This window comes from Sarcophilus harrisii, chromosome 2 (assembly GCF_902635505.1).
Source record: "Sarcophilus harrisii chromosome 2, mSarHar1.11, whole genome shotgun sequence".
NCBI classification, from domain to species: Eukaryota; Metazoa; Chordata; class Mammalia; order Dasyuromorphia; family Dasyuridae; genus Sarcophilus; species Sarcophilus harrisii.
In genome coordinates, this window is record NC_045427.1 from 266,390,211 (window position 1) to 266,414,158 (window position 23,948).

The 23,948-nt window shown below is 40.1% G+C and overlaps 1 protein-coding gene across 1 annotated transcript in view; it reads left to right on the forward strand.

Annotated features, from left to right (window-relative positions):
* Positions 1-342: 342 nt before the first annotated feature.
* Positions 343-23,948, forward strand: part of SORD (sorbitol dehydrogenase) — a 69,001-nt gene continuing 45,395 nt past the window's right edge. The window contains exons 1-2 of the mRNA XM_031949286.1: positions 343-516; positions 6,795-7,040. Coding sequence (XP_031805146.1) covers positions 343-516; positions 6,795-7,040 — 420 coding nt within the window. The remainder of the gene's footprint in view (positions 517-6,794; positions 7,041-23,948) is intronic.

Sequence of the window (23,948 nt, forward strand, 5' to 3'; positions counted from 1 at the left end):
GTGCTGACTCCTAAAAACAAAACCTATGATTGAAACAATTCCTTATTCTTACAGTACCTTTGGACTGATGGCTCAAGGTAGCAACAGTCTTGAATACTGATAGCTTCTTAGTAGTGACCAGGGGATAAGTGGGGGCCTTTCTCTGCCTTCTCCCCAACCTTAGAGAGCCTTAATCCAGGATGATGGTGAGCAGCCTGGGCTGTTTCATATATGCCGGGGAAATCCTGGTCTGGGGGAGCCCAGCCCAGCCAGTCCCTTTTGAAGTGGCTCCCATCACCAAAGAAGTAACCCAGTAGAGAAGATGCCAGGGCCAGGCCTGATGCCACAGCACAAGGGGTACAGATGGGACCAGACAAGTGCCTGGAGGACTCGGCTAGCTGGAATGACGGGGTGCAAGGAGTGCTGACCTTGATCACTGGGTCTGGTAGCTCCACAGATCACCCCTTGGAGCACAGGATCACTGGCGCCCCAGCATCAGTGCATGGGCTTCAGGTCCCCTCCATGCTAAGGTGGTGGGTGAGTAGGAGAAGGTGCAGGGACACAGCTCAGTGGCTGATGTCCCGAAGCCGGCTAGCTTGAAGGAACAGTGCATTCTGCTCCTGGGCCTCAGTCCACAGCAACGCTGGGGAGCCCAATTCTCTCCATGTAGACTTGGGTCTCCCAGACAAGCCTGAGATTCTGGCCAGCTCCAGCACCACAGAGGTAGCCTCGGGGAGAGGTGCCTGCTGCACATTCCAGGGAACCCTCAGCACAGCACAGGGATGGGGGCTTCTTGTTCTCCCAGGGCAAGCCATTCCCTGCCCACTGCTCTGGGTCTCCGGTTACCTGGTCAGGGGGATGGCCAATAACCACAGCTACAGCTGGAACTGTATCCCCAGACCCTGGTAAGCAGTCCCCTCAGACTGCTCAGAGCAACCCCATCTCCTCCAACGGAGGCACTTGAGAGCCAGCCCTGTGGTGCTGCCCCAGAAGCTTCTGCCCTCAAGGAGCTTGCAATCTAATGAGAGGGGACCACATGCATACAAGCAGGTACAAAGTTGGCAAAGTAATGAATAAACAGGAAATAATTAACAGAGGAAAGAAACTAGATCTAAGTGGCGTTAGGGAAGACTTCTGGTTAAAAAAAAAAAAAAAAAAAAAGATTTTAGTTGGGGCTAGTTGGGGAGGTCAATAGTCAGGGCAGAAAAAAAGTGTTCCAGACTGAAACACAGGGTGTGCTAAGGAATATAATATGAAATAAGACTAAAAAGGTAGTTTGGGGCCAATTTGTGGAGATTTTTACATGCAGGACTAAGACTTATTCTAGACATAATAGGAAGCTACTGAAGGCTTTTGAGCAGGTCTGTTACCTATTAACTATTAACTACCTATGGCTACTACTCTTTGACCACTATGTTAACATATTAAAACGTGCTTTTTTAGTTGAACTGAAGATATTGAGCAACAAACATTTCTTCAGTATAAAGAATATAAGTATAATAATATATAATAAAAGTATAAATCTAAACTTATCACACTTAAGTTTTTTAAAATCCCAACAGCCTTGTCAGTATTTAATCAAACTTTGAAGAAGGAAATACTTCATGAAAAAGGATTAAGAATAGTAGCTAGACTTAAAATAGAGAAACACCTTACCTCTATTTGAGAGCATAACCTTTCTCCTTCCCCAAGGGAAGAATGTATTGATCTGAGGAAGGAGGTTCTTTAATTACTTATATTTACCTGTGGCCAGCTTATAGTGGGAATGGGAGGATTGGAAGGAGCTTTTGAATTGTTATTGTTGTTAGTCCTTCATTTTCGAAGTAGACTAATCTTATCTTAGGTGATATTTTTACTTTCTAGTAAAATGGATTTAAGTTATGCAGAGTTATACAAAGTGGTCAGCTTCACTCTCTCTTCCCGAGTCATCAAAATCTAGTGGCAGCACACTGGTGTTAGCCTAGGAAGTAGTGGATGACCTTTGATGTCTGACCAAGCTACAGCTTCACAGCATCTGCTTCAGCTGCCCTCGTGGCCATTAGAACAAAGTGTTCTCATCAGGGAAAGTCTTCACATGCTTGATGGTGACAGAAGGACTAAGTGGTTTTAGAAGAATGATTCCACAAGATTAAGTGAATATTATTCAGGATTGACTAAGCAAAAAGCTAACTTTTACCTTACCTTGAGTTGTATAACAATGTTTTGTTATATAGTGAAATTTTCTTTGTTTAAAATTCCTTTGAATGTTATTTCAAAAATATTTTGTGGTAGAGACACATATCCTAGAGCATGAGGGAATGCTATATTTGGATTGATTTAAAGTATTTCTTTCTCTATGTCTCTGTCTTTCTCTCTCTCTTTCTCTCTACTCTTTCTGCCCTTGCTCCCCCTCTTCCCCAGAATAACGTGTGAATTTAGAATAATGATTACAGTAATAAAAATTGTTCCTTGCACAATTAGGCCTATAACATAGAGTATAGTTTTTCTTCTATACTGTTTTGCATCTTTTTTTGGTCCTTATTATATTTTCTCTTGAATTATATTTTTTTGTGTTTGGGTCATATCTATCATTTTTATTAGATTATTATTTTTAAATGTCTGTATTTTTAATACCTGAAAATAATAGGTATAAAACAAATGCTGAAATGAAGATAGTTCACTTGCCTCCTTCTTCATAAAACTTTTTCTCTGAGATATCTCACTGGAAGTTCTTCTCTCTCTTCTCCATGTACAATTAGTGAATTGATTGATCCATAACCATTTATTGTCTAATGTGATATTACATCTTTTATTGTAATTATTTTCTATATATCTCCCCCCCAGTAGAGTGTAACTCCTGCTTCTGTTAAAAGTACCATTATCCTTCCAGTCATCTGGGCTCAGAATTTTAGTCATCCTTTTATTTTCCCTCTCCTTCCTGCTTCTCTATCCAATTAATTCCCAAGTTCCATCAATACTATCTCCAGAGGACTGTATCACCTTCTCTTCACTCCATCATCAGCCACTATCTGACTTCAAACCTTCATTAACTCTCATATGGGCTATTGTAAAAGCACCCTAATTGGATTTCTCTCTTTTATTACCTCCCTTTCTAATTTGCCCTCCATACAATTGCTAAAAGAATATTTCCAAGCTATAGATCTGACCACATTACACTCCCACTCAAGAATCTTCAGTGGCTCTCTTGCTTTGGGGATAAATTCAAGCTTTTCAGCTTTTCAATTAAAGTCTATTCTGGCCTATCTTTTTAGCTTATTTCACATTATTCTCCTTCATACAATTCTCCAGTCCAAGAAAATAACTATTTGCTAGTCTTTGAAATCAGCATTATATCTCCTACCCCCATCTTTTCCATACCTAGAATATACTCCTTCCTGCCCCCATTCTACCCCATATAACCTTAGACTCTTTAGCTTCTTTCAAGGCTCAGTTCAGGGGCCACTTTCTATGGAAAACATTTCCTGATCCCTTTGTCAGTGTCCTATCTCTTCTCCAGTGATAACTATTTAAATGTTTGTATATTTTTCTCTCCCAGCAAAATTTAAGATGCTTGAAAGCAAAAATCATTTTTCTTTTTCCTTTTTTTCTTTTTGTATCCACTTAGTAGGGTGATACCCACTTAGTTAGATGATGCAGTGAATAGAGTGTCAAACCTAGAATCTGGAGGACTTGAATCCAAATCTGGCTTGAGACACTTACTAGCTATGTGACCCTGGGCAAGTCATTTAGCCCTGTTTACCTCAGTTTCCTCATCTGTAAAATGAGCTGGAGAAGGAAATGGCAAATAAACTCCACTATCTTTGCCGAGAAAATCCCAAATGGGGTGTTGGAGAGTTGGGCCAGCCTGAATCCTACCACCATCCACTAAGCAGAGGTATTTAATAATTGCTTTATTAGGAATATAGGAATTGTGCCAGACACAATGCTAAGTACTGGGTATATAAGGAAAGGCAAAAGAGAGTCCATGTTGTTAAGAAGTTCACATGAGATAAATTTTCAGAGGGAAGGCACTAGTATTAAGGGAATTCCCTTTCTCCAATGAAATCATAGATCTGGGCCAACCAATCCATCAATAATAATAATAGCAGACATTAAGTGACTCCTACCAACCAATACACCAATAATAGCTGACATTTATATGGCACTTTAAGGTTGTCATTTTTCATACTTATCTTAAAATAAGAAGGTAGCTTGTGGTAAAAAAGGATAAAGCTTTGGCCTTGGAATCAGAAAACCTTCCTTAGACACTTCCTTGCTCTGTGGCCCGAGGCAAATCACTTCCTCTTCCTCTCCATCATCATCATTATCACCACCACCACCCTGGGAGATAGCTGCTACAAATATTATGATCAAAGATCATAATCACTCAGAGTGTTATTTTCCTGGCGTTACATAGCTACTGTCGGAAACAGGACCAGTGCCTACTGGTCCAGCATGAGTGGTTTTTTAATTAATGGTTTTTTTTTTTTTTTTCCAATTACATGTAAAAACAATTTTCAACATCCATTTTTTGAAAGATTCTGAGTTACAAATTCTTCTTTTTTTCTTCTTGTCCCCCCTTCCCAATATGGCAAGCAATTTAATATAGGTTATACATATACACTCGTAAAATATTTCTATATTAATCATGTTATAAAAGGGGAAAACACATGAAACAACTTCTCTCAAAGAGTAAATAACATTTGATTGGCATTCAGATCCCATCAGATGTGGATAGCATTTTCCATTGTGGGAATTGTCTTGGATCATTGTCTTGCTAAGAAGAGTTAAGTTTGTCATAGTTGATTATCAAATAATGTTACCATTAACAATATTTCTGTTATGATGTACAATGTTGTCCTGGTCCTGTTCACTTCACACAACATCAGTTTGTGGAAGTCTTTTCTGGTTTTTCTAAAATGCTCATTATTTCTTGCAGCACAATAATATTCCATTACTTTCGTATACTACAGCTTGTTCAATCATTTCACAACTGATGGGCATCCCCTCAATTTCCAATTCTTTGCTACCACAAAAAGAGCTGTTATAAATATTTTGTACGTGTGGATCCTTTCCCTTTTTCTATGATCTTTTTGGAATACAGACCTAGTAGAAATATTGTTGAATTAAAGGGTATGGATCTCTGGCCCATCCTTCTCTTAATCAATAAATATTTGTTAAGCACCTACTATGTGCCAGGTTGTTGTTATTTTGTTCTTTGTTCTCGCAGAGTACCAACATCAGGAAAATGATATCATGACATGCAAGTGAATTCTATTTAAGTGAGGGGAGGGCTGTGCAAGGTCACCTTCTTTACTTTTCACTCAGAGTCATTTGGGTCCATTGGCAAGATGTAGAGCAAGATGAGTGGAGATAAAACTGTCGATACCCCTTTACTCTGTAATACCAGTATTGGGTCTGTATCTCACAGGTATCAAAGGAAAAAGAACAAGATCAACAAAAATATTCATAGCAGCTCATTTTGCGATGGCAAATATTTGGAAATTGAGGAAAATGGGAGAATGGCTGAACAACATGTGATATATAATTGTGATGGAATATTATTATGCTATAAGAAATGATTAGCAGGATAGTTTCAGAAAAACCTGGGAAGACTTATATTAACTTATGCAAAGTGAAGAGAGAAAAACCAGGAGAACACTGCATACAGTAACAGCAGTATTGTAATGATGATACACTATAAAAAACTTAGCTACTTTAATCAAAACAAAAATCCAAGACAATTCCAAAGGACCCTTGATGAAAAATGCTATCTATCTGCAGAGAGAAAACTAATGAAGTGAGTGCAAATTGAGGATACTTTTTAAAAGTTTCTTCATTTTTCATGCTTTTTTTTTTTGTTTTATAACATGGCTAATATGGAAGTGTTTTGTATGACTTCACATGTTTAAAATGACATCACAGAACTTGTCTTCTGAATGAGTGGGGAAGAGACGAATGAGGGGAGGGAGAGGATGTGGAACTTAAATTTTTAAAAATAATAATTGTTTAATTGTTTGTGGATCTGTGACCTGATCCATTCATTTGGAGAGCAATTTGGAATTAGGCCAAAGGACTATGAAATTGCAGACTACTGAGTCTGTATCTCAAAGAAATCATAAAAAAGAAAAAGGACCCACATGTGCAAAAATGTTTTTGGCAGCCCTTTTTGTAGCAGCAAGGAACTGGAAACTGAGGGGATGCCCATCAATTGGGGAATGGCTGAATAAATCATGGCATATGAATGTTATGGAATATTATGGTTCTGTAAGAAGTGATCAGCAGGAGGATTTCAGAAAAGCCTGGAAAGACTTACGTGAACTGCTGATAAATGAAGTAAGTAGAACCAAGAGAACATCGTACACAGCAATAAGATTACGTGATGTGAAGGACAGGGCTCTTTTCAACAGTGATGTGATTCAGGCCCATTCCAATAGACTTGTGATGGAGAGAGCGGACTGTGGGGACTGCGTGCATCATAACATAGTTTTTCACCTTTTTTGTCGTTTTTTGCATATTTTTTTCCTCATTTTTTCGTTCTGATCTGATTTTTCTTGCGCAGCCTGACAAAGGTGGAAATATGTTGAGAAGAACTGGACCTATTTAGCCCAGACAGGGCTAGGGGAGGAAGGGCAGGAGGAAAATTTGGAACATAAGGTTTTGCCAGGGTGAATGCTGAGCACTATCTTCCCGTATATATTTGAAAATAAAAAGCTATTATTAAAGTTTTTTTTAATAGTGAATGTCTAGAACAAATAAGAGGAAAAAGCAGTTCCTGCCCGAGAGGAGGGTACAGCCTCCGGCCGGGACAGCATGCAGGGCGCCGGCCCCGTTAGAGCCGGGAGGAGCCCGCCCCCCTCCCTCCGAGGGCAGGGACTCCGCCCCTCCCCGCCCCGCGCAATCCGGCGTCAGGGCCTGGGCCCCTCCCGCACCTCGTCTCGGACCAGGCTGCAGGCCGCTGCGTAGCGGGAGCCGGCCCTCTGCAGTCACGAGCCCCGGACCTGCGATTGGCCGTTGGCGACATGGACGACAGGACTGATAACCTCTCCGTGGTGGTGCACGGACCCGGGGACCTGCGCTTGGTAAAGCAAGGAGGGAGGTGGCGGGGGTCCCACTTCCTCCGACCCCCCGCTCCCCACCACCGCTGGGCCCCTCCCCGAAAACGTGCCCCCGCCGGGTTCTGTCTCCCCAGCCCGGCGACCCCCCTCCCAGCGCCCACCTCAGCCCCCCTCAAGTTAGGTACACTCAGCGGGGGCCTGAGGCCTCGGGAAAACGGGGTGCAGAGCCACTCTCCCCCGTGCTGGCTGGAGGTGCACCCGCAGGCGCGCTTGCACCTCTGCAAAGCGAGACCAAGGAAAGACGAGCGCGGCTACCCCTGGGAGCGCCGGCCCATCCTTCTCCGAGCCCCTTCGTGCCCGAACGGGATCCCCCGCATGGCTCATTAGGGGCCAGCCAGTTCCCTCTGCAGCCAACTCTGCCTGAATTCTTTGCTTATTCCCTTTTCTGCGGGTCTTTGCTGTTTCCCACTTCCCTTGGGGCTTTCCAGAGAACGGCCTCTCCTTCTCAGGCCTCCCCCCCGGGGCTTGACTTGCTTACTGGGTAGTTGCCCTTTTTGGCCCATTCCAGGCTCCCATGCTCCTAGCTACCTTTGTTCCCTGCCTCTGGGGCGAAAGCTCAAGCAACTGCCCATCAGCCACACTTTGGCCAATCCTCCCTTCCCTGGAGCTCAGGTTGCTCAAGACTGGCAGTCACTCGGAGCTGAAGGGAAGACTCTCCATCCCATCTAATAACTACTCGTGTTTTTCTAGCACTTTTAAGGTTTACAAAATCCTCTTCTCATAACTTAACTCACTGAAACAAGTTCAAGAGGCGGTGGTCTCTTGTCAGTAAGGGTCATTCCAGGCTGAGAATCCTGATGTCTTTTACCTAAGTGCTTTTTATTTTTTTTTTTTAATTTTTTATTTTTATTTTATTTTATTTTTTATTTAATAGCCTTTTATTTACAGGATATATACATGGGTAACTTTACAGCATTAACAATTGCCAAACCTCTTGTTCCAATTTTTCACCTCTTACCCCCCCCCCCACCCCACCTAAGTGCTTTTTAAATATTTCCTTTAGTGCCTTTGAAGAAAATAATCACATTTTGATTTTAAAGAAAAATTTAGAGTTTGTGGTATCAAACCCCAGATTGTCTTTTTAGGGCTTCAGTTTCCTCATTGAATCTGGACTCGTGATATCTAAGGTCATTTGCAGCTCCAACAACTTACTGTTTTGTGATTAATAATTAGAGAGATGTTCCTTGAGATATTGGTATAGGGAGAAATAAAGTGTCCCAGGGTAAGTGGTCAAACTTGTTCAGCACCAAATTCACAGCCATCATCATCATTGACCCATGGTGTCCAGCACCCTGCCATCTCAGCCTTGTGTTAGATGCATTGTGATATGGTGGATGGAACATTGGACTTGGAATCGAGATGACATAAATTCCGTTTCGCCTTAGAACTTGGGAAAGTCACTAAACAGCTCTCCCTCAGTTTCCCCATCTGTAAGATCAGGAGGTTAGACTATTTGATGGCCTTTTAAGTTTTCTTCTAGCTCTGAATCTGGAATAGGTTCCATATTCTAACTGCTAATATTGTTTTAATTTAATATTCTGTTTGTCCCCTATTAATATGTAAAAACATTTTAACATTCATTTAAAAAAATTTTTGAGCTCCAAACTCCCTCTCCTCCTTCCTACACTGTCTTTGAGAAGACAAGTAATTTGATAATGGTTTAACATGTGCAGTCATGGAAAACATTTCTATATTAGTCATATTGTGAAAGAAAACATAGATTTGATACTATATTCCCAAGAAGAGAGTTTGATACTCACTTGTCTTTCCCTCCTCACTCCCCACCTTGCCCTCCCCAATAGTCCTTCAGCTCTGCAGGCAGAGATTAGCCCCACTATAGTTATTTTGCCACCTTTTTTCCAGAACAAAGTAGAAAGCAAAAAGAGTATGAGGATGGGCTGTGTAGGATACAATTCTGGGATGAACATTTGTATTTAAATATATGTGAGACAGGCAACCTTGTAAATAGGGAAGACCCGAGTAGAGAGTCCCATCCCTTAGACACCCACTTATCCTGAACATTGCATTGCAGAGCTGTTGCATAAGAGGAAGATTCTCAATAGGAATTCCTTACAGTTATGAGGGATCATTTGGGTATGCAAAATTTAGAGACCAACATTTCATGGAGCATCTGAGTTTTTAGTGAGAAGTATCAAAAGAAAGGCTGGATTTGGGGATGAGAAGGCCAGATTTTGGATCTTTCTCCTATTAATTACCTGTGTGCTTTTGGGCCATTCACATCATCTCTTGGGTCCTGTTTCCTCATCTGTAAAAACAAGCCACTTGGATTAGATAATCTCTTATATCTGTCTCTGGAATCTTCTGTTCCCAGCCTGGTTGTGGTGGTAGTGGTTTGCCCTTCATTCTCGAAGAGCACAATGACATGCAAGTGAATTGGATTTAAGTGAGGGAGGGCTGTGCAAGTCACTGCCTCACCTTCCCCTCCAGAGCCATGATCTCTAGATCATGGCGCCTGGAGATGGTCCTGAAGGAGTTGACTGTGAAACACACAAAGGAGAATTTACAGACAAGACCCAGAGAAGAGACCCAATCGGAAGATCAAGGCCAGTGTTGTAAACGCAACCACAAATTAGATGTTAGTTCAATTGGTTTCCCTTCCTACATGAAATAAAGAAGGCTTCAGGGCCAAAGTAGGATGGATGAGCAGGGGCAAAACGCTGGGAAATAGGCCCAATGGCTTCTGGAGAAAGTGGGCAAAACAGATAGAATTAAGCAGTCCCCACCTTCCAAACAGGTTTTATTTCACGTGAGGGCTGGGGAAAGCCTATCTAACTTATAATGTAGAACTTTTAAATCTATAAGATTATTATCTGTAGTAGCTGGAATTCCTACACCAATAAAATCACAGGTTGGTAGCTATCTTGATAGCTGTGAGAAAATCTTAGACTTAGGAGAGATTTTAAACATTGTCTAGTTAGTTTTCTCCTTTTTATTTTGAGGAACATTCTGGCCTGGTAGCTTAGGGCTGGCCTTGGGAATCAGGACAGCCAAGGCTTTTGCTCTATTGACATACTAACTAAGAGAGTGTCTAAATGTCTCATTGCCCCAGGCTACTGTTTAAATTACAGATGAATTTTCCCTTTACCTTAGCAAAGGTCCATATAGCCAGTGAAATAATAATAGTACTGATTATGCCAACAATAACAGTGGCTAGCATTTATATCTCAATTGAGATATTTGTAAAAATGAGGACAGCCAATGAAAGTGCCTGAATTTGGAAGATGAGTGTCTTGTAGCAAGAACAGCAAGGAGTCCAGTATCACTGGAGTGAAGAGTACGTGTGGGATGGAAGTATGACATGTAAGAAGACTGGAAAGGTAGGTGGTGGTGGTGGTGGTGGTGGGATAGAGTTATGAAAGAGTTTGAACATAAAATAGGGTTTTGCATTTAATCCTGAGGACAACAGGGAGCCACTGGAGTTTATTGAGTGAGGTCTCAGATCACTTTGATAGCTCAGAGGAGGATGGATTGGAGTGGAGAGAGACTTTTAGCAGGCATAATCAGCAGGTTATTATAGTAGTCCAGTCTCAAGGAGACAAGGGCTTTATACCAGGGTGGTAGAAGTATCGGGAGAGAAGACTGTATATTGTAGAGATGTAACAAGGGTAAAATCAACAGGACTTGGCAACAAATTGGATTTAGGATATGAGAGAGAGTGAGGAGTCAAGAATAACATTTGGGTTTTAAGCCTGGGGGATGGTTGTGCCCTTCATAGTAAGAGCAAAGTTTGGAAGGGATAAGAGTTTAAGGGGAGAGAGATGAGTTCAGTTTCAGACAAGACATGTTGAATTTATGATGTCTACAGAATATCTAGTTGGAGATAAGCAATAGGCAATTGGATGAAAGGCAGATGGGAGTGTGGAGTTCAGAGAGTTTAGATCTGAAAAAGTAGATTTGAAAATCATCAGCATAGAGATGATAATTGAATCTGTGAGAACTGATAACATAATCAGGTGAAACAGGGAAAAGAGAAGGGCCCATGACAGAACCCAAAGGAACAACCACGATTGTTGGGGTTGACCTGGATAAAGGTCCAATAGAGAATCCCAAGGAGTGGTCAGATGGGCAGGAGGAGAACCAGAAATTTTAAGTGTCCCAAAAATTTAGGGAGAAGAATGTATCATAGAGAAGAGAGTGATCAATAAAAAGGTTACACAGAGGATGAGAATGAGGATTGAGAAAATGCTATTGGATCTGGCAATTAAGTATCATTGGTAATTTTGGAGATAGCAGTTTCATTTGAATGATGAGATTGGAGGCAAGATTTTAGGGTCAAATATAGGGTGAGAAGAGGAAGAGGAGGTATTTGTTGAAGACAGCTTTCTCAGGGAATGTAACTACAAAAGGCAGGAGAGCTATGGGATGATAGTTATTGGGGATGGAAGGATCAAGTGAGGTATTTTGAGGATGGGTAGATGGACGTACTTGTTGGCAGTATAGAAGTAGCTAATGGACAGGGAGAGAAGGTATTTTAGAGAATGGGGATGATGGAGGAGATGGGATAGAATGGGATCATTTGTGTAGGTAGAGGCATTGATTTTGGCAAATAGAAGCACTTTTGTGAGACAGGTGAAAAAAGAGTAGTAGAAGGTATTGGGTGATTGAGAGGAGAAAATGTAGCTTTCAAAGAATGTCCTTCCCCACCCCCCACCCCCAATAAAATATGTGGTATTCCTCAAGGTCCTAAGATCCTTCAGGAAAGTAATTCTTTTCCACCACGGTCCATTTGATTGCAGGTTGACTGAAAAACAACTGAATAACAAAAAAGCAATCACAACACTAAATTCAAAGGCAAGGATAGAAGATAAAAAAGTTTAATTTATCAGCTCATGAGCCTTTGCTAGGTAACTAGCTGATCTGCAGAACAAAAGGAGATGTATTTATATGTAGGATTTCATACAGCTTTCACATTACAAATAGCAATAAGAACTTATTATGTGAGGCTATTCATTTGTTTTCCTTATTTGGGGAGGTAAAATAATAGGGACAAGATGTTGGGTGGTTTGCCTGAAACTCAAGCTTGGGTTCTAGTTTATTAACCTTGTCTCTTGAATCACCTAAAATCTTGGCTGTTCTGGTGGGGATTTTTTCCCTGTAGTTAGTGTCATCAGGTCATCTTGGTGTGGGACTGGAGATACAATTTAAGACTAATTTTTTCTGGCAAAAAATGTCTCCCCCCCCAAAAAAAAAAAAATCATAGCATATAGGTTTTATTCATTTCTTTCATAATTCTCAGCTGGGAGGGTGGGGAAGGTTTGGGATTCTTGAAAAGGGATGAAAAGGTTTAGAAGCATCCCTGCTTCTAATATAATATAACAATATAAATTTGTAGTGGAGCCAGTTAGGATTGCTGCATAATTTTTGCCACCTTCATTCAGTAGCTCATGTGTAGGAATAAAGACTATGGATGATGGGAGTGATCCAAGGCTGAGGTGTGACAGGATATAATTGCTATGATAAGAAGGCCAGGGACTCGAGAGGAATATAGAGATGAACCTGTTCACCAAGAGGTCAAGTTGGGGGAAAAATTTGTGGTTAATTCAGGGTTGATAGACTAAAAGAGACTTGACAGTGTGGACAAAGCAGGGCTTGGTATTGGCAAGTAGTTGACTAGGATAAGAGAAATTCAGAGTTTATGAACATGGAAGGGGTATATCTTTATATTTGAGAGAGGTGAGGTGTTTGAGTATTAATATGTATGTTGAAGTGCCCTAGTATTGAGGTAAGGAGTAGGGGAAGAGATAAAAATGGTGAGCCAGCTGTTGAATTAATTGAGGAGGTTAGAATGTCCCTGGAGTCTGTGGACAAAACAGTTATTAGGATTTTGACTGGATGGTAGATGGGGATTGTGTCAATCTTAAAGGAGAAATTCCTGAGTGATAATGGTAGAGGTAGGGGCAGTTAGGTGGATAGAGCACCAGCCCTGAAGTCAGGAGGACCTGAATTCAAATTTGACCTCAGACACTTAACACTTCCTAGCTGTGTAATCCTAGTTACCTCAAATACCTCAGCCAAAAAAAAAAAAAAGATAGTGGTAAGGGCAGTGTAGTGGGGGACACAACATGCAAACAATGATATATAAATAAATTATATCCAGGATAAAATGGAAATAATCAAGAGAGAAGGCACTAGAATTGAGATAGGAAAAGGCTTCCTGTAGAAGATGGGATTTTAGCTAAGGGAAATGGGGATGGAAATGAAAAGGGAAATTATCCCATGAAAATGCCTGGAGTGGGAGATAGAGTGATTATCACTTATTTTTCAAGCAAATAATGATTTCACTAAGAAAGGGTAAGGGAGCAAGGGGGAAAAGGCTACGTTGATGTATGTGAAAGCAATTATGTAGGGAAATAACAAGGGTAGATTGAATTGTAAAAGAAAAAGTGAGGAACACTGAGCCCAGTGGGTTTATTGATATTTTATTTAACTCTTAAAAAAACAGCAAGGTAAGCGATAATGTCCAAGCATTTAAAGTGATTGAAGTGTCCAATCATAAATTTAATCTAATGAATAGCCTGTAGGCTAACATGGTATTTAGGAAAGGAGAGATTTTAAACCATGTACAATTAGAGGAGCAGCATGGGTGTTTCCTGATTGTTATTCACCACCCTTTTTTGGGGGAAATATGGAAGACATCATGAAAATAGAGGAGTGGACACTTAGCTGACCTCCAAAGAGGTTTTTTTTTTTTTTTTTCAATGTTCATTTATCTTTTTAAAAAAATTTAATAATAGCTTTTTATTTTCAAAATACATGTAAAGATAGTTTTCAAAATTTACCCTTGAAAAAGCTTGTGTTCCAAATCTCTCCCTCCTCTAGATAGCAAGTCAACATATAGTCAATATAGTCAACATCGATTTTTCTTGAGATTTTGTGTTCATTTTTTTCCCTTCTCTCCCCTTCCCAAAACAGCAAGCAGTCTGATATATGTTAAACTTGTACGGTCCTTTTGAACATATTTTCCAGTTTGTTATGTTGTGTAAGAAAAATCAGACCAAAAGGGGAAAAAAAATTGAGAAAGAAAAAGCAAAGGCGACAAAAAACATTATGTTTCAATACACATTCAATCAACAATTCATAGTCCATATCTGGATGTGGATAGTGTTTTCCATCACAAGTTTTTTAGAATTGTCTTAAATCATCACATTGCTGAAAAGAACCAAGTCTACCACGGTTGATCACATAATCTTGTTGCTGTGTGCGATGATCTCCTGGGTTTGCTCATTTCACTTAGCATCAGTTGGTGTATGTCTCTCCAGACCTCTCAGAAATCCTCCTGCTGGTCATTTCTTACAGAACAATAATATTCCATAACATTCATATACCATAACTTATTCAGCCATTCTCCAACTGATGGGCATCCACTCAGTTTCCAATTTCTGGCCACTACAAACAGGGCTGCCACAAACGTTTTTGCACATATGGGTCCCTTTTCCTCCTTTAAGATCTCTTTGGGATACAGAACCAGGAGACATATTGCTGGATCAAAGGGTCTGCACAGTTTGATAGCCCTTTAGACCTAGTTGCGGGAAACTTTTTTATTGTTGTATACTTAGGATGGAGAAACAACTTAGGGTAGAGAGATAAAGGACTACTTTTTGGAGGCAGAAAGGCCTGGATTCAAATCTTTCACCTCATCCATAACTCTGTGACTATGAGCAAGTAGATAACACACGATAAAGTCCCCTCTCGGGTTCAGACCAAGACAACTAGATGGCAGTGGATATAGCAGGATGAGACTGGGTTCAGGAGTTCAAATCCCCATTTTAGACAGTTAATAGATGGGTGATCCCAGTCACCTTCATCTCCTCAGCTGTAAAATGGGGATGATAATAGCACCTAATTCCCAGCACCTAATATATTAGATAATATTTATAAATATTTCAAACTCCCTCCATTTCCTCTCGTCATTGTAAAAAAAAAAAAAAAACCCAAACCAAAACCTAACAGTTTTTAGCATATACTTCGCAGATTGTAACATAATTTAGAGATGGAAATCTATGGACATGATAGCAAGGAATGTAGAAAATCTATCCTCTACTTTCAGGTACTATATACTATAGAGCGGTGGTTTTCAAACTTTTGTTTTCAGTATCTTTTATCCTATTAAAAATTATTGAGGATCTCTCCAAAGCGGTTTTGTTTATCTGGGTTATATTTATAGACATTTACCATATTGGAAATAAAAACTATTTTTGAATTTGTAGATCCTCTAAAAGGGTTTCAGAGATCCCCAGGATTCTCTAGACCATACTTTGAGAACCATTTCCATAGAGGGTTATTATTAAATATACTTGTTTTAGAATCAGTTTAAATTTACTTTGGATACTTCTCTTTACCTATATGATCTTAGATCCCCTCCAAAAACCTTTATTTTTCTTATCTGTCAAAGGGATTGGATTAGATGCCATCTGCTCTGAATCTTCATCATAAACTTTGGTTTTATAGTCAACAATTCAGGGCAAATTATGATCCACATAATAATCAGTCTGGGATGTAGTTATTTTCCTCATTTTATAAATAAAAAGTTGCATGGACTTTTTGAAGTCACAGCTGGTAATAATAACTCATACTTATTTGGTGAGTTATTTATGATATTTATTTATTTGTTGTAATGATAATAATTGATGTGATTTGAGGACCAACATGATGTAGTTGATGTAGATACCAGTTGATGGTAGGTACCAAAAGTTTAGGTCTGGTCATGTGAAGAATTCACCATGGCCATTCTCTTTGGCAAAAGGTGGATTTATTTAGGAGAATGGGTTATAGACAAGATGGAGGGATGCAATAGACACTGGGAATGGTAAATATGAAATAGAGTTGGGAGAGCATGGAAAGGGGTTTTCCTAAAAGGGACATTGCTCCCTGAAAGAACTAGTTAGCGATAAGAAGGAGAAGTGGGATTGAGAAGGATAGGGGAGATACCACATGGCGTTGGGGGTATGGAGAGTAAAGAGAAAGACACTGAGGGAGAGTGCTGTGGCAGCCATGGGGTGGCCTATAAGTAGGGAAAATTTAACTTCTGGCACATGACTGGGAATTCTGGCAGGGCACAGCAAGATGAGACTGGTGGAGACCCCCACAGAGGGTGGGCATCTGGGGTCTGCTATAAATTAATTTCAGACTGGATGACCTCCCCAGAGGGTGGAACCATGGAGCTAAACTGACCTCTATCAGAGCCTTCTCCCTGCCTGCCAACCACACCTAATCCTGAAGACCTCTTCAATAACCCACATTTATTTAAGGTTTAAGAAAACATTTCTCTTCCTAACAATCCTGTGAGGTTGATTGTTAATGCAGTTATTATTATCCCTTACTTTACAGATGAGTAAAGCAAGGTTCAATTAGATTAAGTGACAGGGAAGTTGGTGGTTTAGTGGGAAGTGTCCTGGATTTCCAATCAGATTTTTGATCCTACAACTGGTTGTGCTCCAAGGGCAAATTAATTCTGTCTGGGCTTCTTGTTTCCTCATCAGAAGAATTAATGGGATTCCTAAAGCCATCTCTAAACTTTGATTCTTGGTTTATGAGTAATGCATCTGACTTTGGAATGTTTAATAGATTATCTATTTTTTTTTAAACTAGGAAGAAAATTATATAGTTAATCTTTAAGATAATAGAACTGTTGTACTTTTTCTTCATTGCAACGGTGGAGAACTGTGGTATAGTTGATTGTTAATTGGTTTTGCTTTTCCCCCCTTTTTTTGTTACAAAGGATATCTCTGGCTAGGGAAAGAAGAAAGGATATATTCAGAAGTGAATAATGCAGCAACAAAAACCCATCAATAACAATTTTAAAAATGAAAACATTTGTTTTTAGAAAAATCCAAAATAACCTTGAGTTGTATTATTTTAATTATTTGCATTCATATTTTGTTGCAAAAGGAAAGTCAGGATTATGTAAAGATTGTGCATGAACTCTGAACTGTGGCTCCGTTTAGGGTTTGGCTGATAGCCTGGCTTTCTCCTGTGTCTTTCACTGAACCAGGGGATTAAAATTTCAAAGGAAAACCGTTAATATATAATAGGATTATGCTTGCAATTGATGTGAGTCCAGGTGATAAGGGTAGGGTCATAAAGGAGAGGTATGGCAGAGATGGCTGTGAGATCGTCGTTCTCTAAAGCACCAAGGTACAGGTGGGCTAGCAAGGGAAATTGACTTACAAAAAGGTTGTGATAAAAAAAGCTTTTATTGTTAGAAAGACACCAAGATAACACTCTTAACACTCTTGGCAGGCAACTAGCATTCTTAAGAGAGAGAAGTGATTTTTGCAGAGACATTTTCTGAAGGCCTACTTTATACAGAGATAAAACAATAGAACAGAATAGCCAAAATTACTTAAGTTTGTGTAAGGGCATATTTTCTGGATATTCTTCTTGGCTACAGAGGATGTGGGACCATCTAAGTTTATATATGAAAGGAGTCATTCTCTGGAAGTTCTTCCAGAGAATGTAAGTCCATTTAAGTTTGTATGACATTTTGTTAGTGATTTTACATAACTTTATAGGGCTGTCTGGTTTCGCTCTTATCACAGAGGTCCTGTTGATTAATTTCATAATCAGCCTAGACCTGTTACCTGAGATATCTAAAAATTTAACATTTTATTTTCGTTCTTCCAAAAAAGGGGGGAAACAGTTTCTTCCAGATTGAGCCATGAGCACTTGGACATCATACTCAGTTTCTTACTCCAATTAGATTCCCAGCAAAATCAAGCAAGCTGAAGCCTTCAGATAGGATTTCAAGTATAAGGTTGTTGTGAATTACTGTCTGAAAAGCCAGTAGAACTGCTTACTGTTTGACCTAATTGTGAGAATACTGCTTCCTTTGTTCTATACCCTTGCTGATGTTGATGAAATGCATTTCTATTGTTTGTCGAACTTAGTAGAAATCCTAGGTTTATTATGCTAATTTCAAAGGAAATTGGAACCTAGATCTGAAACTTCTGTCTCCCCTCTCCACTTTTGGGCAAGTTGATTCTTTGCTTTCTTTGCATCTTAATTAAAATCTCATCTCCTATAAGAAGCCTTTTCAAGTCTCCTTAATTTTAATGCTTTCTCTTTGAGGCTGTCTCCAGTTTAGGTATTTGTAGGTAGTTTATATGTTGTTTCCCTCTTTAGACTGTGAGTTCCTTAAAATCTGGGGCTGTCCTTTCTTTTTCCTTAGATTTCCTTGATTACTAAATATTTGTTTACTAGAAATCCTATCTTGGCCTCAGTAACTACCTAAGTTATAACTTTGAGAGGCTCTGGACTGTTATTTAGTCAATCAACTATCATTCTGGACTCACTAAGTGCAGAGCCCCATGGGACCTTCTTTTCCCAAAAAAAGAAGTTTCTGCCCTCAAAGAGTTTATATTCTCCTGGTGAGATATTGCTTATTTATAAGTAAATTTGGGATATATGCAAAAATAAATATGGAGTGATTGTGTATATTTCGAATTTGGAGTGGATAGGAACTTCAATCATGACTTTGGGAATCCAGAAGGAAATGACCTTTAAAATGAACTTGATAGAGAATTTGGGGTTCTCAGAGGTGGGGATAGGATTCAGGGATGGAGACCAGCTTATTTGAAGGCTGATGATAGAATATTGTATACTGGGAACATTGGCCACAAGGGAAAAGGGAAATAATTTTGCGTGAACTGTTTTGAGGAATAGGTTGGATCCAGGTTGCAAATAGGCTTTATTTATTTTTTAAATTTTTGCAAATATGTTTTAAATGACAAAGAGGGGAGTTAGTATCGTTGGATCTTAGTGGCAACTGATGAGGTGCAAATGATGAGGTTAATGATAGTGAAAAGGTGCAAGAATTGGGGTGGAGAATCCCCTCTGGTTGGCACAGGTCCAATGTGAAAGAATTCACAAACCCACAATCTGTGGCAAAAAGGGAATTTTATTGTTCACTAAGAAGGATGCTTTCCCAGAGGGCAAAACTCTTCATTAGGAATTTGGCAAAGATTAACACTGAAAAGAGAATATCTTCAGAGTGGGCAAAAGTCCTGGCAGGCAGCTTTGCCAAGAAGAGAACTTCCTTAGCAAGCATAATCCTGTTTTGGACTTTTGCAAGATTCAGGATTCAGAGTTGTCTTTTATTAGCCATCTGAGGCTTGGGCTTCAATGCCCCAGGTCTAGCTAGATTTCCAGTTGAAAAGACATTACTTATTTTGGAGTTTGTAGCCATTCAGTAAGGACTGTCAGGCTGAGATCTTTAACTGAATGAGATCACTTAACTTGGGAAGGGTGTTGTCTGGGAAAAGGATGCTTTTCCCAAGGAAGAGCCTAGGACCCCGAATCACCCGTCTTTTACAGATTAAAGGGGACACAGTTTCAGGATTCACCCCCATTAGAACTTTAAAAAGATTTTTATTAATATCTTTTGGTTTTGCATTGCCTATTTCTTCCCTTTATCCTTTCCCCTTCTAGGGAGCTGCCCCTTAAAATAAAAAATTAAAAGAATAGAAAGAGAAAAAAATTCACTAAAATAAATACATTAGAAAAAATTTGAGGTTAGATGCTATATTCCACACCTATGGAAAGGAGGAATGGGAAAGGTCTTTTCATATTTCTTCTTTGGGGCCACAGTTAGTCTTTATAATTTTATGACTTTTGTTTCAAATTGCTTTGTGGTTGTTCTGTAATGCCAAAAGAAACTGAGCAAGACAGAGATTAGAGACCAATTCAATAATTTATTAAATGGAGAGAAATACTGGGACCAATGGATCCCAGGGCTAGGGGAGACTATCATCTCAAAGAGTCTAGCCCCAGTATCGGGACAGCAAGCCTTTTATGGAATAACAAGAATAATGGCATAATGCAGAGACCTAGGTGGGGATAGCCTCATAGATGGAGGTTACTGATATTCTAATGACATTAAGGAATGTCTATAATACCTTTATCTCAACCATTAAGAGGGGACGGTCATAACCTTAAAGCAGAATTATGAAATAGGACAAATGGAGGAACTGGTCACCCCATTAAAAGTGTACTTTGGCATTACATTCCCTCCTTTTTCTCTTGGAACTATTCAAATTACCTTCCTCTAGAAGGCCTTAGCACTATAATTTGAACAACCCTATGTGAAGTAAATAAAAATCAAAATAAAGCTAGACCAATGCAAGGACAAGTCTCTCCCTGATAACCCCAGAATTAATCAGCAATACACAAGGTTGCTTATTTCAATTATTTCTGACAATCAATTGTCAGATCCTCTGCAGTTGGGGAGCATATGGACAGCTGTGGTCATTTGTGCATGACTCGGCCTCTGCTTACGGAGAGCAGCAGGCTCAAGGCAGTTGTGTTGCCCATTCAGAGGGGCAGTCGGCTCCAGGAGAGAAGGGCGAGGCTTGGAGTAGCCCCACCTGCCCCACCCAGAGGAACAAACAGGGCTGCCACTAGAATGCAGATTTCTGAGCAGATTATACAGTTAGACCAAGGCAGGCAACCCCAAACTTTTTAGAGGCCTCCATATCAACAAGGTCCTTTTAAGTACGCTGAAATACTAATTAAGGATCTGGGGTAACAGGAGTGGAGAGACTGCCAGTTCCAAGACAGGTATCCAATTTCTGGTTGTTTCTAAAAAATAATCCCAAAACCTGAGTCTGCCAGGGCAATTCCAACAGAATAAGGGATTTCCAAGTTAAAGCACAACCAGCAAATCGTAGTCTAGTAAATTTAAGCAAGGAGTAAAGGACTTACAATTAAATCTGAACTAGCAAGGTACCAGTTTTCCCAATTTCCTATTTCTTCTCCCCCCCCCCCTTTTTTTTTTTTGGAAAGGAATTATCAAATGACCATCCCAAATAGAAATCATACACATATGCATAGACATAACAGACTAAAAGTCCCTCAAACATAATAGCAATAGTTACACAAGTTTAACAATTTCCATTCCAAATCTTAAACACACTGTATTACTATACAGTGAAAACAATTCAACCACTTTCCCACTCCCCCCCATCAGTCCAAATTACATTAGGAAAAGTGGGCACGGGTGATGGCTGTCATTTGCTTCTTCAAGCTGGACAGGGAGAATGCTAGGGATGATGCTCAGTCCGCGAGGGGGATGGGTCTGTAGTGTGGTGAGCTGACAAACAAAGGTTTGATCTGGGTCCCAGAAGCAAGTCAATATATCTGCAATTTGACCAAATCTAGAAATAAAAACAAATCTAACAAAGAAAAGTTAGAACAGTCTGAGATAGACTGGTACACAAGGACTGCTACAAGATGTGGCCTCTCATTAGTTATAAACCTTAAAAAAACTTGAATATCCAGACACAATATCTAGTAACCAATAGATGACCAGACTAAATATTTATTTGCTCAAGTATTTAGGATATGGTGATTACACATAACCAGATTGGAAACAGCAAGGTATGACATAATTGAATTAACAATTTCTTATTGACCATTATAGAAATCAGTTACAGGAGGGAAAAAATGCAGTGCATATTAACTACAAACCCAAGATATTTTACCTATAGTAACAAATCCTAAACAGATATTTACCATAACCTTATCAGTTTGCTGCTTTTAAAATGTCTGGAACAGTTTAGAGGAAGGGGGGAGAATAGAATTCCATGTGACTACCCTTCCCCCAACTCCACAAGGGTGGGGAGCAAAATCACTCCAGGCTAACTAAATGGCTCCTATAGCTCAAGTAACAGCAGTGGGGGGGGAGGGGGAGGGGAGTTTAAATCTTTACAAAAGATCCCTACCCCACCCAACATTTAAAGTAGCAGAAATCAGTGGGTGGGTGGGGGAATCCCATAAAACCCACAAGTCGAGCAGAGCTAGATTTAAAGCATATAATCCATTTCTATCTCATTTCAAGTAATAAAACAACATAGTTTATTTTTCTCCTTCTGGCCCCATGTGGCCATTATTCCCAATGGACTTCTCCTGAGCCCAGCTTGGCCAGGGATGAAGCTTTCAGAAAGTCCTTGTTACATACTTAAGGTAAAATTAGAGGCATATGACCTCTTTCAGGCAGGTTAACAGAACTTCTTTAACAAGCTATTGTTCCTTTAAGATCTTATACTTAAGGAAAACCAATTCATTTCCCAAATATAGAATCATCTTTAAATTCCTAATCAAATGTTTTCACCAGCTGGAGTTCAGTATTGAAACAACCAATTCCCAAATTTGATCATTGTTCTTAAATTTAACAGAGCTCTTAAGTTACCGAAACAGACAAATTACAAACAATTTCACAAAAATCACATAGAACACAGAGCACAACTAGACTGTCTAATAACATACAAGACATACAGAACACTGATCACACTTAGACTGCACAATTACAACATTCAGTAGGACACTAACGTTAAAACCAAACCAAATGGCGTTTTTAAAAACTTTGTAGATAGCCCCCTGAGCATGCAAAAGCGGGAGGGGCCGGCATTACTCTAACACAGGATGACCCAAACAGGGAAACTGAGTCCCATTTTCAAATGTATATACGTCCCACTAGATGGAAGAAGTGGGAGGACCTCTCTTAGAAATGCAAAGGACGGGCCTTTGTCTCTGGAAAAGAGTTGGGCTTTGAGTTTCCTCAAGCAAAGCATCTGCTCCAGGAAAAGAGTTTTGAGGTTGCGGAGTGTCTAGATTGCAGACAAGTAAAAACTTAGTTTTCCCAACCTTTGCAGCCTCCCTCGTATCTCTTTTTTAGAGAGAGAGCCGCAGCAATTCCTAAAGAATTGTGCCAGAGCTCCCAAGAGCTCCAAACAACGACTGCAGTCTTGATGACTGCAGTGTCCACCACAAGATAAGGAAAGAAAAAGTCTTTTACCTTGTCCAAAATTCCATCACACTCTAGTAGCGACCCCCTGCGTCCAGTAGGCCACTCATCAACCAAGCAAATGGCACCCCCAAAAAGGGCACCCCAAGTGGCCCCGCGGCCGGTTATTCACCAATCAACCTGACAACCGTACAACCCGTGCAACCCGGTGAATCCGGTTATTCATAGAAAAAGTTTCCTCAACCAAACCAAACAAACAAAACCACATGGTACCCCAAAAGGTACCCAGACAAACTTACTCTCCTGTGGCCGAAATGGGGTTGTCTACCATCAGGCTATTGTGGCTGGGAAACTGCTCTCTTTCCCGGAGGCTCTGGAAAGAAATCCAGGAGGGCCCGACCTCTCCAGGCCAAGAGTTCAGATTCGCAGTCACCCCGGCCCAAGGCAGAGACCCCAAAGTCTCATCTCTTATCCTGCTCATTTTCTAATTATCTCGCTGGGGGGCCTCCAAATGTAATGCCAAAAGAAACTGAGCAAGACAGAGATTAGACATTAAGGAATGTCTATAATACCTTTATCTCAACCATTAAGAGGGGACGGTCATAACCTTAAAGCAGAATTATGAAATGGACAAATGGAGGAACTGGTCACCCCATTAAAAGTGTACTTTGGCATTACAGTTCTTTCTAGTTACATTATCATTCCATTGAAATTGCTCTCTTCAAAGCTATTAATGATCTCTTAGTTGCCAAATCTAATGGCCTTTTTTTCAGCCATTAGAGACTTTGGCATCAACCTTTTGATGAGGTTCAGCACAGGGCAAAGAGTTGTGGGAACCCCCTTCTGGTTGTGCAGGTCCTTTGTAAATGAATTCACAAACCTGAAAAGTTAGACTGGCAAAAGAAGTTTATTGGCACTGGGAAATCAGCTTTTGCAAGCCGACTTTCTTAGTGGCAGGTTCCTTACAGAGAAGTAAAGGTCTAGCAGAGAAGTCCTGGAAGAGAGAGAAAGTTCTTAGCAGAGAAATCCTGACAAAGGTAAAGAGGGGAGTGGTCCTGTTGGGAAATGTGTGAGAGAGACAAAGAGGTCAACACTGAAAGGAGAATTGTCTT